Source organism: Nothoprocta perdicaria, unplaced genomic scaffold, assembly GCF_003342845.1.
Source record: "Nothoprocta perdicaria isolate Ctin4 unplaced genomic scaffold, notPer1 scaffold_114, whole genome shotgun sequence".
Classification (NCBI taxonomy): Eukaryota; Metazoa; Chordata; class Aves; order Tinamiformes; family Tinamidae; genus Nothoprocta; species Nothoprocta perdicaria.
This window is the reverse complement of record NW_020454250.1, coordinates 2203202-2217176: the sequence shown is the minus strand read 5'-3', so window position 1 is coordinate 2217176 and position 13975 is coordinate 2203202. Positions and strand designations below refer to the sequence as shown.

At 42.7% G+C, this 13975-nt stretch overlaps 1 protein-coding gene and 1 long non-coding RNA gene across 3 annotated transcripts in view; both read left to right on the top strand.

Annotated features, from left to right (window-relative positions):
* The first annotated feature begins 10627 nt into the window (after positions 1–10627).
* On the top strand, positions 10628–11279 carry LOC112959363. Its single transcript, XR_003251603.1, has 2 exons — positions 10628–10801; positions 10915–11279. It is a non-coding gene; the product is annotated as an uncharacterized LOC112959363 (long non-coding RNA).
* Positions 11280–11698: 419 nt separating this feature from the next.
* The window catches only part of SHC3 (SHC adaptor protein 3), a 55727-nt gene continuing 53450 nt past the window's right edge, over positions 11699–13975 (top strand). Inside the window, exon 1 of one of the 2 annotated variants that reach the window (XM_026053223.1) lies at positions 11699–12588. In XM_026053223.1, the coding sequence (XP_025909008.1) occupies positions 12049–12588 (540 nt within the window). In that variant the 5' untranslated portion in view covers positions 11699–12048. Of the gene's footprint in view, positions 12589–13301; positions 13354–13975 lie in introns of those variants that run through there. The other variant, XM_026053231.1, reaches the window with a different exon arrangement.

The window sequence follows — 13975 nt, the reverse complement described above, 5'->3', positions numbered from 1 at the left end:
TTACTCCCAAACTATACACATAGGAGTCAGATGAAAATAGCCTTAGAAATAAACTGTCTTTATAGTGATTGTAGAGAGTGAAAGGGAGGGAGATTATGTATGTATGTGTCGATGTGCGGTATATTCTTGTCTACTCGTGAGTGCAAGATCATCAAACCAATAAAATGACTTTTAATATGTACATTTGCATCATTTGCATATGAACATTGCATCAGGAGGATGTTGCCAGCAGGTCAAGGGAGGTTATTCTGCCCCTCTACTCAGCTCTGGGGTGGCCACACCTGGAGTATTGGAGGAAGTTCTGGGTTCCCTAGTATAAGAAGGATGTGCAGCTCCTAGGGAGAGTCCAGCAGAGGGCGACTGAGATGATTAAGGGATTGGAACATCTCTGGTGTCAGGAGAGACTGAGTGAATTGGGCCTGTTCAGGTTGGAGAAGGGAAGGCTGAGAGTGAGTGTGATTAACATGTATAAGTTCATGAAGGGAGAATGCAGGGGAAAAGGAGACAAGCTCTTCTCATTGGTGGCCAGTGATAGGACAAGGGGAAATGGCCATAAGTTGAAAAAAAGGAAGTTCCATCTCCATGTGAGGAAGAACTTCTTCCCTGTGAGGGTGCCAGAGCCCTGGCACAGGCTGCCCAGGGAGGTTGTGGAGTCTACTTCTCTGGAGATCTTCCAAACCCACCTGGATGCCGCCCTGTGCCCCGTGCTCTGGATGTCCCTGTTGGAGCAGGGGGCTTGGACTAGATGATCTCTAGAAGTCCCTTCCAACCTTGAAGATTCTGTAATTCTGTGTGATTCTGTGGTTTCTTTACTAAGGAGTTTTTTGTGTTGGCTTCGTTTTTAGAAACCAGTGCCAGAAAGGCCAATATTAGGATACACTGCAGTAGCTTATTCCTTGTAAACAAAAATTATAAAATTATAAAAATAAGAATTGTGTGTTATCTCCTCAGCCCTCCAAGCCCCCTGGCAATAATGCCCCGCAAGGATTCAGATTTCATTTATTCTTTAGGAGAGCTTCCATATTTTTATATAGAAATCAGAAGTAATGATGGAATATAGTGCTACTGACATAATCATGAATGGACTAGAACATCCAGAATAGCTCAGAGTCATTTGTGCTTTTAGCTGTAGGCTGCCCTTGCGGTGAAAAACATGACGATAATATCTGACTGGATGGCATGAGGCACAGGATGTCCGTGCAATTAAGTTCCATAATTTAGGAGTAAGCTCAGAACTGAAACTGCTAATGGACTGATTTAAGCTTTAGGAATTACCCAGTAAATCTGTACCTGGTACTGACCTCATCTAGCTCCGCATGCTAAGAACAGACCTGTTAAGTATAATATTTGAGGTGTTTTATATTGTGTGTTTATGCTTACAAACAGTAAACAACAGGGTAATTAATTATGGTAGCAATTTACCCAAGATTCTCACACTTTTCCATCACCAAAAATTTCTAATAAAGTCTGTTTTTTTTTGATGTTATTGTTTTTTAAGTATACATGGTCTAATGAGGAATTAGTTCATAAAAGATGTGTTCCCCGTATTATGTGAAAGAGTAGGGTAGATATGACCACAGGCTCCTTTTTGCCTTTTGTTCAAGGAACTGCTAATTCTGAATGTTAGGGTTAAGCATATTTAAAGCCTTTTGGCAAACTACTAGTTATATAACATCACATTTAGTGCTATTGAAAAGAATGTGCAACTGAACTGCTAGTGTTGGGATGAGGTTGGGGTTTGACTGAGGAACCTTGAGTTGGTGGTGGCACCAGCAATAGTAATCATAGTCATGGAGAGATGGATCTTTAGCAGGTGAACTGAACGGACTCTAGTGAATTTATGGAATTTGGCAAGCAAAGATCTTAAAAATCTAAGTGGATGTTTAACAGGAGGTATATTAACTGGAATAACCATAGTAAAAATAAGAGTGCGGAAATACAGTGACATACTGAGGTGCCATCAAGTGATTCTTCCAAATGTTTATGACAGATTTATCCCAGTCTGCAGGAAGACATGGGTAGAAAGTAGGTTGGCATATTTTTTGAGACAGCAAAAGGGCATGTGTGTTCCCAAGGATTTCAGTGAAAAGAGGACGTGATCCAAAGCTCCAAACTTAGGTTAGAAAATCATTCTTTACTTCCAAAATGTAAATACTCCTTTATAGTATAATGCAAAATCATTTCACTCCACATAATGACAGCAAAACAACTCCAGCTAACCACCTTCACTGTGATGCAGGTGTTCGGGACACTATATGTGACGTAGAAATGCTAATAGGATACCCTGTAGGAATTATAAAGCAGGGTTATCAAAAACTAGTAGTGCAAAAGGAAGAACTTACATGGCTAAGAGGAGAATTTTCAAGGCAGCAATGCAAGATGAGCTCTTGGAAGAATATTCTACTTTGGGTAAGCATATGTCTATAGGATAAAGCTATGATAGCTTTTATTGATGTCTAAATACACTCTTCAGTTAGATCTCTTTCTGTGGTGAGGACATCTACAGCCCATTTACATTCTATATAAAAATACATATGTTTTATATAGATATGTATTCCCTGTTGGTTAGACCTGATGAGGTTGGGCTCACTCTGCAGTGTCGTCCCTGCTGGGGCAATGGGCAAAATTTCTCTTCCCCCTGCTGCCCTCTCCTTGCTTATCTCCATGAATATGGAATTATTTAATATCTTTGAAATCTCCCCCTTTTTTGTTATGTTTGGCTGAAGTTGTTCAGGAGCTTCATTACTTGATGGATGGATGATATGGGCCAGTTACAGAGATAACCAAGAAACAGAAACCAGGCTCAAGTGAGGTAGGCATGAATTTGAACTCACTATTTAAGTAAAGGAAACTTTTATCCTTTCCTAGCAACTAATTTTCATTTACTTTGGCCAAAGTTCTATTCAAAGCAAGCAAATTAATGATGATTTAGAAAATCCATAAGCTTCTCAAAAGGACACTTAACAGGTCTTAATAAAGAATATTTTCATATTGGAAAAGTTGAGCAAAATCTCCGTGACTGCTGAGAGAATGTTCTGCTGGTTCAACACATTGTAATGCACTATTTTTAATAAGTGCATCTGTGCTATAAGGGCATCTGTGATACTGAGAAGTTTAAATTGTTGCTATTTTTAAGCAAAAGTTACTTGATAAAAAGTGAGAAGTTGTTACAGGGAATAGAAAAATACTTATTTTGTCCCCGATTTTCTGACAGTTACTATCCACATTGTGAATAATTTACCTCTTTCTTTTTTTCTTTCTCTCCGCTGACTAAGGCCCACAAGATAATCTTGGGGGCATAAATAATGCTGGTGGGGAAATGAACCACACAGGTGCTGCCTGCACTTGGTGTTGCTCCCTCTTGTGCTCACTGTGCGTCCCCTCCGCGCTGCCGCATGCCCCTCTGCGCATCCCTCCTCGCCGTGCCGTGCGTGCTGCAAATGCCGCCTCTCCTGCAAAGGGCCCTCTCAAGGCTGGTGGAGCTGGTTTGTCCTGGGGCGACACGTTGCAGGCTCCTTCCTTTCAAAAATGTGCTCTGTGGGGAGGAAAGGCTCCTCCTGGCTTCCTTCACTTCTTTGCACGTGTCAGTTTTGTGTCTGAGGTCTGTGGTTATGCCATGGATGTGTGTGTGCACATCAAAAATACCCCCGTGTGCTTGGAAAGGACCAGAAGCTACCTTACAGAGCAGGCAAATAGAGTTTTTGCATATGGCAAGTTTTCTTTCTAGAAGGATATACCTTTGCTACATCCTAATTTTGGGGAAATTAGGATGTTAAAATGTTAAAATTTAAAAACAAAATGCTTTTGGCAAGGTAAGGAAATCAGTCCATTAATGTTATCATCTACCCACACATCACGGCACTAAACACTTCTAACATCTTCCTTTTCTTTCATTTGGCTGTGATCATTGTGGACTCCAACACTCACATTTACATTTGAGCCACTGCACAGGGACAGACCTGCACATTTATTCCAGTATAAAATTTTATGCAAGAGAGTTATTTTGACGTTAACTATAAGAATTTGCAGTTTACCTAAGTGTGTTATAGCCACATGGCAATCCTAATGCTTTCATCTAAAACACATATTTCTGCCAACTAAGGTATGCTGGACAAGCATATATATTGGAAAGATACTGCCCAAAAGCAGGCTCTTAGTGTTACACAATTATATGCACAAAATTAACGTTTATGTTTTGTTGTAATTTCTTGCTCTTGGATGGATGACTGGCTGTACTAAGACAAAGCAGACCTGTGTAACAGAGGTAAAGCAAAAAGAGCTTTCCCTGGGCATAGCCTTGACAACTGCAGAGAGATAAAGATTGTGAGAGATTGTGTTTTAAAACACAATGCTGGTTTAAGGACAATTACTGTTTGCGATGTTCGGTAATAGCTGTCATAAGAGAGGCTTAACAGATTTCTCCGTTGCTACATAATAATCTTACAGAGGTGTAGATCTCTTTCATGCCCCGGTCAAACTGCAGAATGACAGCAGAAAATCAGCAACTGCGCGATGCAAAATGCCAGCTCCAGCAGCAGTGCCGGTTCTGCCGGTTAATCCCTCTGTGAGCTGTCACTGGAACCTGCTTTGGGTCCGCTCTGGGGCAACACGGCTGCAGTTGCCGTGTGGTGTTCCTCCGTCTGCTTCCCAGGCCGTGCAGGATTCTGCCGTCTGCGTCACTTATTGCCACCACAGCGCTCCCAGGGAGGGAACGGGGTTTGTCGGTGCCTTCTCCCTTTCTCCCCAGTGCTTCGCAGCAGGATTTGTCTGGGCCTGGCACTGCAGCGGGCTCGGAGCTCCCCGGCAGACCCCATTGCCGGCGCCTCCGGCAGAGCCCCTCTGACCCCGACACGCCGTGGACGGCTGCCGTGACTCATGTCAACACGCCTGTAATGCACAAGGCGCCCACCTTCTGAAGGAAACTTCTGCAAATAGCCCTGCACTGCTAGTATTTATCATCTGATGAGGAATTTTCAGAATTCAGTTTTCTTTTTTTTTTTCCCCCTCGGTTATTTTTCAGCCAGTTTGAGTCTCTGTACCATGACATAAATGTTTCATGCTACTGAAGCAAGGAGCAGTCTGAGCTGTTCTTGCCACTGCCACCAAATGTCCACCCTGCCTAGAGAATTTTGTTCTCAAGTGCAGCCTAAGACAAAGATACCTGTTGGTACTGTCAATTGCTATTCTTTTCTTGTCATTTGGACTTTCATAAGAGGAAGGGAACATACAAATTCAGGAAAATGCAATACTTTTAATGGGCTACTGTCTACTAAGACAAAGTACAGCTAGCATTAACTCGTACAGCTACAGCAGGAGCGCTGTTCTCTTCTCTGTGTGATGCCAATGCAGCAAGTAAGAGTTCTGCATGTGAATAGTTCTCATATCATCATCAGCCTTTTCATTGTTCTTGCCCAAATGCAGCCATCCTAGGAAAGCGTAGGTACTGGAATTAAATCTTCTAGCAATGGTAACATGTATTTGTATGTATATGTAATAAGCTGCTTTTAATATATTTAAAAAGTAATGTCGATACTATTTAAACTTTCATAAAACGTACAAAAACTTTTTGCATAGCAACTATTAAAATGTTATTTATTTTAATAACTTACACCATTTTTTCCCCAGGTTACCCAGAAAATTAAAATTCCCAAACTTTCAGTTGGGTTATGAAATCTGCAGTGAAATCATCTGGAAACTCGTGGCAATAGAACTTCACAAACAGGCTTTTTGAAAGCAACTTTCAAACTGTTTATAGGAAAACAAGCTATAAACAGAAGAAAGAGAGAACAAATGAAAATAGATCAAACACAGATACCTTATTACAAAGTAGGAAAGAGAACAACTGAATTATTAAATACATCTCATGAATTAAAAACAAAAAGATGTAGCCCTGACTACCAAATAATTGACTGGTTCCTCAACAATAGGCAGAATCCTTGCATCATTTGTCAGTGAACTGGGTTGCTGTTGCTGTTCCCTTCCTCACCTTCATTTTTTTTTTAAATTAAAGATTCTGCCTTGAACAGATCAAACATAGATCTGGATTTCTCATTTGTGTCCATTTCAGAGACAGATTTGGTTATTAGCACCAACAAATCTTATAAAGCGGCGTTTTAATTGTTGTCTTGCTGTATGGCTCCTGGTAGTTTCATAGTGGATAAATGAGAGCTTTCATGTCCTCATCCATGAGACACATCCTTACTCACCTGTCCCATCTCCTACAACTACAGCAGGCAGAGAAACTTGGACATTAACACATACAGAATGCACACAAAGGGAAGAGAACTGCCACTTCCATCAGGATGAGTGCACCACGAGGCCAGAGAGAAGAGGATGGGTCTGTTTCTCTGGAGCTGGGATAGTGCAGTTTGCCACTTGGGCAGTAGTTTGTGGAAGTGGAAGAAAACAAGACTGGGAAATACCCTGGGGGGAGCAGAAGCCTGGCCTGGTGCGAAGCCTCAGCTGGACCGTGGCTCCTGCTGTGGAGGACAAGTGGCCCCTCAAGTCCGTGCCGGCATGAGCCGTTTTCCTGCAGTCGCTCAAGAGGAACACAGGCCTGACACAAGCACCTCCCGTCCTCACTGTTCTTAGGTTAGGGGAGTCACACAGGTCTCAGGATGTCACTTCATGGCAGGCACTCAAGTTAGATGCATCGTCAGCTGCCCGTGCAGCAACTCAAGGGGCCCTGACAAGAGAAAGAAGAGTGAAAACAAACCAACAGGCGAGCAAGACACCCTCAGAGATGAGCTCAGCTAGCATTAAGGAAAGCAGTATTTTTTGAATCAGTAGTAGAAGGGGTATAGCATTTAAACGCGTTGTCAGGAAGAGAGAAAATGCCTTGCAGTTGGAGTGATCCAGGGAGGATGAGGATGAGGATGAGCAAGAGCACCTGCGAAAGACTAGGGCAGGTGGGAGCAGCCATGGCAGAGCTGGGAGCTGTCCTTAAAAATGATGGCACTTCTACATTGCTGCTGCTTTTCTCTCTCACTGCAGGGGCTAGTGTAGAGAAAGGGAGAATTTATTGTAAAAACTGCGGCTTATGTCAGAGTAGGTCCCATGCTACAGAGCTGATTTAGGGCTGGTTTGTGGATTGTAATGCTCACCCATGTCTGATCCTGCCTGGCAAAAGCTTAATGTCATGCTCTGTTTTGGGTATTATCTCAGATCCATCTGGACTCTGAACTTTTATATAATGTTGACTTTTAGCAATAGGCCCACAGGAGTAACTAATGGAGTACCAGGAGTTACGGGTTTCATTTTCTTCTGGATTTTTCATGTCATATTTCACAGGATGAAAATGTCCTTGGACAAAATAATTTCAGCATTTTCCAAGTGCTATTCCGCATGGTCAGCTTCTGGCTTAAAACACGAGCATCTCTACCAAAACGCATATGTGCCTTTGGCATTTTCACCAGCAGAGCTTTGAAAGCTGGTTGCTGATGATTGCTAATCCCTGCTTGGAAGCGGCAGTGCTTCCGCCGGTGCGGTTTTCCAGGGGAATAACTTGCAGAGCTGCAGAGACGGCGCCCACGTAGGCGCAGGGCCCACCCTTAGCAATGGGGTTGCCAGGGAAACTGCAAAACTGTGATCGCGTGAGAGATGGGGAGAGAGCGACGGGCAGATGAGGGAAATTTGCAGCAATTTTCACAAAAATAGATGCGTCTTGTTAAAATGATGTAAAAGCCACTTTTTGGAAAAAAAAACCCACATATTTTATTTTTGTAAAGGAAGAGCTACGGTCTTTTTTTTTTTTTTTTTCCATAGGTCAAACATGTCATATTAGCTTTACAGAACCTAAGGTCTGACTCAAACAGTAGGGGAAAAAATCGAAGTGATGTGATGCTTTTTTCCTGCAAAATGTTTTGAAGCAGTTTTTGCTGAAAATGTTTTGTGTGAGTCCCCCCTGAAATCAGGGGAGCAAGAAGCTGAACACTGTGCGCAGCACCCCATGAGGAAGTGAGCATACTCAAACATGTGCAAGGACTGTTAGCTACATCAAAATGATTCCAAAATTGGTCTTTCCTTGAAATAGCTACATGCCTTCTCAAGAAGATTATGTCATGGTGCTTGGCTGTTGCAGTGTTTTTTCTGCTTGCTGTAACCACATCAGCTGCAGACGTCACATAAATAAAGCTGGAGTGAGCCTGATTAATAGATGCATAAAATATTTCCAGTAAATATCTGGCCCGTGCAAAGAGGGTTGGTACTTTACTTTCTCTATTACCTGATCAAGTAAATATATATCCAAACTGGATACTGAAGGTCTTTGTGCTATTAAAATGTTGCCTTTTTGTGTAATGGATTGAACATTTTGACCCTGAGAATTCTGTGAGACCTTTTGCCAAAACAGAGCATTATTCCTTGTCTCTCTCTCTTTTTTTTTTTTTTTTTTTAAAGTTTAGTTTGGTTCAGGACCAGCCTTGCAGCACATTTTAGCAGTTTCTAGCACTTAGTTATGTGAAGTACGTATTTACCACGTACTTTTTAAGTAGAATTATTCTCCAGTTTTGAAACCATCACTTCCATGTTCAGGGGAGTTTCTTACTGAAAATCATGATACGTTTTGGTTGTAGTGGCCATGGCTCCTTTTCATGGTGATCATGAAATGCAGCCAGTTTAGCTTCTGCACTGACAGCGCCTCCTACCCTTGTGTGACTAAATGCTTAAAATCTTTTAAAATCCTATCCTAGCAGTGGAAAAAATATTTTATTTTTTCCCTTTTGCTTTCTGCACTATTGCATCCTCCATACCTGTCTTCTGCTTCCCTTTGAGATAACAAAACTTCCTTTCTTCAGGGATACAGGCTTCAGAGGTGGTCGAGACCCAGAAGGGATCTACTCATAAGGAAAAGAGGAAGGGCTGCCCCAGAGGACACTAAAAGAGTCAAGAGAAAGGAGAACCCATAAGACAACAGTGGAGGAAAGTTCAAAAAAAAATAAAAGGGGAAGAGTCAAAGGTGCAAAGCTATTAATACCACTCAGAAAAACTGCAATGCTTATCTATTATTTTGCTTTTATCAACATTGAATTTCTACCCACTGCTTCATTACCCAGTTAACAACAGACATGTTGTTCCATGGCCATTGATTCCTAATGGTGGCAATGCCTTGGACCCATATCCCTACAAAAAGTGTTTTTTTAAAACAAACAACAACCCTCCCTGCACACACGTTTTTAGCTTGGATACACTTTCCTCGCTGATCTGGTGAAATTGCAGAAGTGCAGCTCAGCTTATGGATGCAGAGACACCTGGCAGGATGAGGGCAGAATGACCTCAGTAGTTTAAGGGACTGGTATAGCATAGCATAGCACAGCACAGCACAGCACAGCACAGCACAGCATGCATGCAGTCTACCAGACTGCATTGGAAATTATTAGAAATATGTTACTAGAAATACCAAGAGAGAACTTTGAATACTCTGGCACTAGAGAGAAAGCAACTATATCCTATTTTTAATTGCAAATTATGCCTATTACAAGGCCTCTTAATTGTGATTCTAATTTTCTCAAGTTGAATTTGGACCTCTTGCCTATAGGCAATATTTTTACCTTTTCCAGGCCCAAGAGTGATAAAAGATTTTCAGAGGACCACTTCTCTCTGCTTAGGGCCAGGTGTGCAAAGGAAAATAGTTTCTAATCAGCCGCTGAAACAAGCAGCAGATTTCAAGCCTCTAGGAAAACTGCAGCTACTGCTCTGTTTTTTTTTTTTTTCCCCTCTCACAGCTACCATGGGATTTTCAGAAGAGCTGAAAATATCAGCCATGTTCAGCAGCATTTCCAGGGGCAGGAAAAAAGAGTGTGGGAAATGAACCCTTCTGCTGGTGCTTTGTGAAGCTTTAACCATAAAGTTTTCCCCTTGTATCCTTTTCAGTGTAGTGCCGATCATACTGTTCTTAAATACCCACTGTGCTAACAGTATTTGAAATTATATATTTTTATATATATATATTTATATATATGTATTTTCCTGTGGGCCGGCCTGCAAAGCCCGTGTCGCTGCCGATGGGCGCTGGCCGAGCATCCAAGCCCGCATCCCCCCGCAGCTCGTTCCCCTTCCCGTTGCCCTCCTGGACGTAACGCGGCCGCGGCGGGAAGGCGGGCAGGGAGCAGCTCCGCGGCGCCGCGCGGCGTTTTGCTGAATGAGTCACCGCCGCGCGCTGCGATTGGCTGCGCGGCGCGCATGCGTGGCGGCGCCCGCGCGACGTTCATTCACAGAATCGCGGCGGCCTCCATTGAGGCGCCTCCATTCACACGCCGCAGCGGCGGCGGCGGCAGCGCGGGGCGGGGGGAGCCGCGGGGCTTCCCCGCGCCGCGCGGCTCGTGCAAAATATACCCGGGAACGGGTGTTTTGAGCGTCCCCGCCGTGCGGGCAGCGTTGGGGGGGGTGCTGCGGGTGCATCCCCGCGCGGCGGCCGAGGGCGCCTCCGCGGAGCGCAGCCGCCGCGCGCTCCCGGGACGCTGCCTTCGGGGGCAGCGGCGCTGCGTGCGCCCTGCACCCGGCACCGTTAAATACCTGCGTTTAGGTGCTTTCGTGCACGGGTGCCGGGCGCGGGGGTGTTATACTGCAGGATTTTTTTTTTCTTTAAAACGTGCTGCAGTTAGTAACCTTTTTTTTTTTTTTTTTTTTTTTTTTAACAACTTTCCACTTTGTAGCCTCTCTGCTCTGAATTTCTTTGCAATGCAGTGCGTTGTTCTGCACCCCCAAAGATATTTTTTGCAATTAATGGATAAAGGCCATATGGTTTGTGATGGGCAGTGTCTTCCACAGTGCTGTGTACATCCTGTGTTTTTTCCAAGCAGATGTAAGAGAAGGGAATTGTCCAGTGTGTTCAGGTTCTGCTGCTCCTCAGATCAAGTTTGTGGCTGACATTTTTGCTTAATAAGACTTGGTTTTTTTTTTTTTTCCTCCCTGCAGGTTGTCAGTTTGCTGCTACATGGACTTTCTGATATTCTGTTAGTATTCTCAGTCTTTCAGAATTACACCAAATACTCCACTGAATAGAAGATTCATTTCACAGCTTTCTTGGGAGAGAATATCAGTGGTGAAAAGAAAAAAAAAGCATCTTTAAGCCTGTGATCGGACATCAGAAAAATACTTTTCTTCACACATTAGGTACTTTATGTAATCCTGTATTAAAAGAAGAAGGTTGCTGTGGAGTAACTGGAGAGAAGAATTTGTTTCTCTATCAAAAATTGGATATAACAGTTTCTGTGAGAAACAACATGGGCACAAAAGCACTTGTTAAGTCTCTGAGGTTGCTTTTGTGGAAGAAACCGTGTATATTCTTTGGTTCCCTCGTTTGTGCTTACAGTACGTGTTTATTGAGGTGTTCTGAAAACCTTGAAGGTATCTATTCTGCTGCAGGGGAGGGGGGGCAGGTGGAGGGGGGAGGAATGCCTATGTGTTCTTATTATCCAGATACCTGATATCTAATTGTCTCCATCAATTCACAAATATGTGAGGTGGAAAAACATTTAAGCAGAAGAATAAGAGTGTGATGTTTTTTTAAAAGGATGTTAAATCAGTTTTAGAGGTAATTTCCTTTGGTACCAAAAGAGGAGGGAAAAAATTAAAGGTTGGAAGGAAATATCTATTTGAGAAGATAGGAAAGGGAAATTTGAGAATTGATTGGTGCTAGTGTGCTGTAAGTGGGTGGATGGGATTTTTTTTTTTTTTGCTTTTTTTTTTTTTTTTTTGCTACAGGAAGTGATTTGCAGTGTTCACTGAGCCTTTTGTTGAAAAGGGTCCTTCTCATTTGTGTGAGTCATGCTTTTGCTGTGAGCGAGTTGGCAGCTCTAAGCAGGACTGGAATCTCTGTCATAGAAAACTGTTACTTCACCCAACGTTAACGTGGAACCATAAGAAATTTCTTTATATGTATTTTTCTTCTTCCTTATGCTCTTTGCTTTTTTTTCTTTTTTTTTTTTTTAACCCCAAAATCTTGTTGTCTGTCCGCGTTGTTATGAATCGCCTGCTATGTTAGCACAGGCATCTCCTGCGCTGGCATCAGATTTGCCAGAACATATGCAGGAAACCAGATAGAAGGGCATGCTTCAACGTACCAAGTATAACCGCTTCAGGAATGATTCGGTGACATCAGTTGATGATCTTATTCACAATTTGTCCATGAACAGCAAGGTCTCAGCAGTTGCTACGACTTCAGCGGCACCTCCATACCTGGTCTCGCCAGAGGTTCTCCGCAAGGACCAAGAAGATGGACCCACCACCCTGTGCACCCTCATCCATAAAGTGTCCCACCTGAAACTCTCTAATACAGGCAGCCTTTTGGGTATCAGAAACCTCTCCTCTGCAGTAAAGGAGCTTGCAGTCTCCAAGTTGCAGGGAAGCTCGAGTGCTTCTAGCTCGGCAGCAGGGGCTTCAGACAACATATGTAACCTTGTCTCTGCCACTTCGTGTTCTCAGCAGGACGTGAGCAAGATGAGTATGGGGAAAAAAACACGGTCAGAGGAAATGCACCCGGGAGGTGAAGACTGGAATCAAAGTAGCAGCTTTGTCAATAAACCCTCTCGAGGATGGCTGCACTTGAGTGAGAAGATCCTGGGACCTGGTGTGACGTACATTGTGAAGGTTGGTCTGATTTCTTCCATTCTCTGTTTTTATCAATGAGAAATTCTCCACTGGTTTCGGTGACAGGCTAGGCTGAAGGGATCTCTATTTGTATGCTCCTTTTTTTTTTTTTTTTTTGTGCATAATGCATGGTATGTAAATGCAGAAAGACAGGGTTGGAAAGCAGTGTTAATTTGTTATATTGGAGCAAGCCTGCAAATAGACTATCTGTCAGATAATGTTTTACAGCTATGTAAAAATATGATTTTTAAGCTCAGAGGTGATTTCCTTACTTTCTGTTGCTGGATTTTTCTTTCCTTCTTCTGAATTTAGGTTTTCAGTGTTATCTGGTATACTGTATATATCTTGGATACATAGGCTTTTGATATGTCTGGTGCAATCTACAGGAGAAAAGAAAGACTCCTTAGTGTATGCTGAGCTGTTTATCATGCATGAAATTTCTATTTGAAAATATCTTTAAGGACATATGTGTTTTTAAAGTGAAATTCTATTTGAAATCTTAGAGCAGCAAGGCAGAGAGCGCAAGTCTTATCTTGTTCCACAAATAGAAGTACTGTTGTGGGTAGAGCTGGAAAATGCAGCTTGTTTTACATAATAGGGATTCAGCTACCTTAAATGTTACTGCTCCTTTCAGTTCATTGATGCTACGTGTCAAGAACAGCAAATCTTAAGTTTCCAGAGTAATATTTTTGCATGCTTTTGAAAGAATTTTGAAAGGAACTGTAAAATTTGAGCTTCTGAGGACAGGGTATGTGCAGTAGTCAGGTAAGATTCTGGTTACACTTTCCAGCATAGTGTGCAGTAAGTGTAAAAATAGCGTTACCATCCAGAATTCATTCTCAAGTCACCATGTTTTATTTGCCTAGTGACTTTTGTATGTTTAGTGAAAAACTGTTTTGCAGAAGATGATTAGTAAGATTTCAGATCTATTTTTGTTCTCATGGTACCTTGGCTAGGAAAGTGGCAGAATGATGAAGATTATATCAGGTTGCTTTAAAATGAGTGACTGCCTTCTTGCTTCCCTTGCTTCCCCATTTCTCCCAAGTCTCCATATCAGAGGCAGAGTGCGTGTTTGACAGCTGGTGCACTGGGGAGGAAGCAGTTCTCGTTTCTGACTGTTAGTCATGGTAGATTTTGCAAGTGATGGTAGCTTGAGTAAGCTGGACAGCTCAAAGTGTTATAAAAGATGCTGTGTTTTTGCCAGCAGGAATTTGCTGGACCTGCAAGAGAGCGTCAGTGCTACCTGAACGCAAACTGCTGCTCCGCAACTGGTAGAGAAGTGGCTTTGTACAAAATGACCCACCGATGCTAGATACAGTGGTAGCGAGACTGTCCTTCTTTTGCACGGCAATATTCTGGTTGACAGAAGGTCACTTGCCATTCTCTC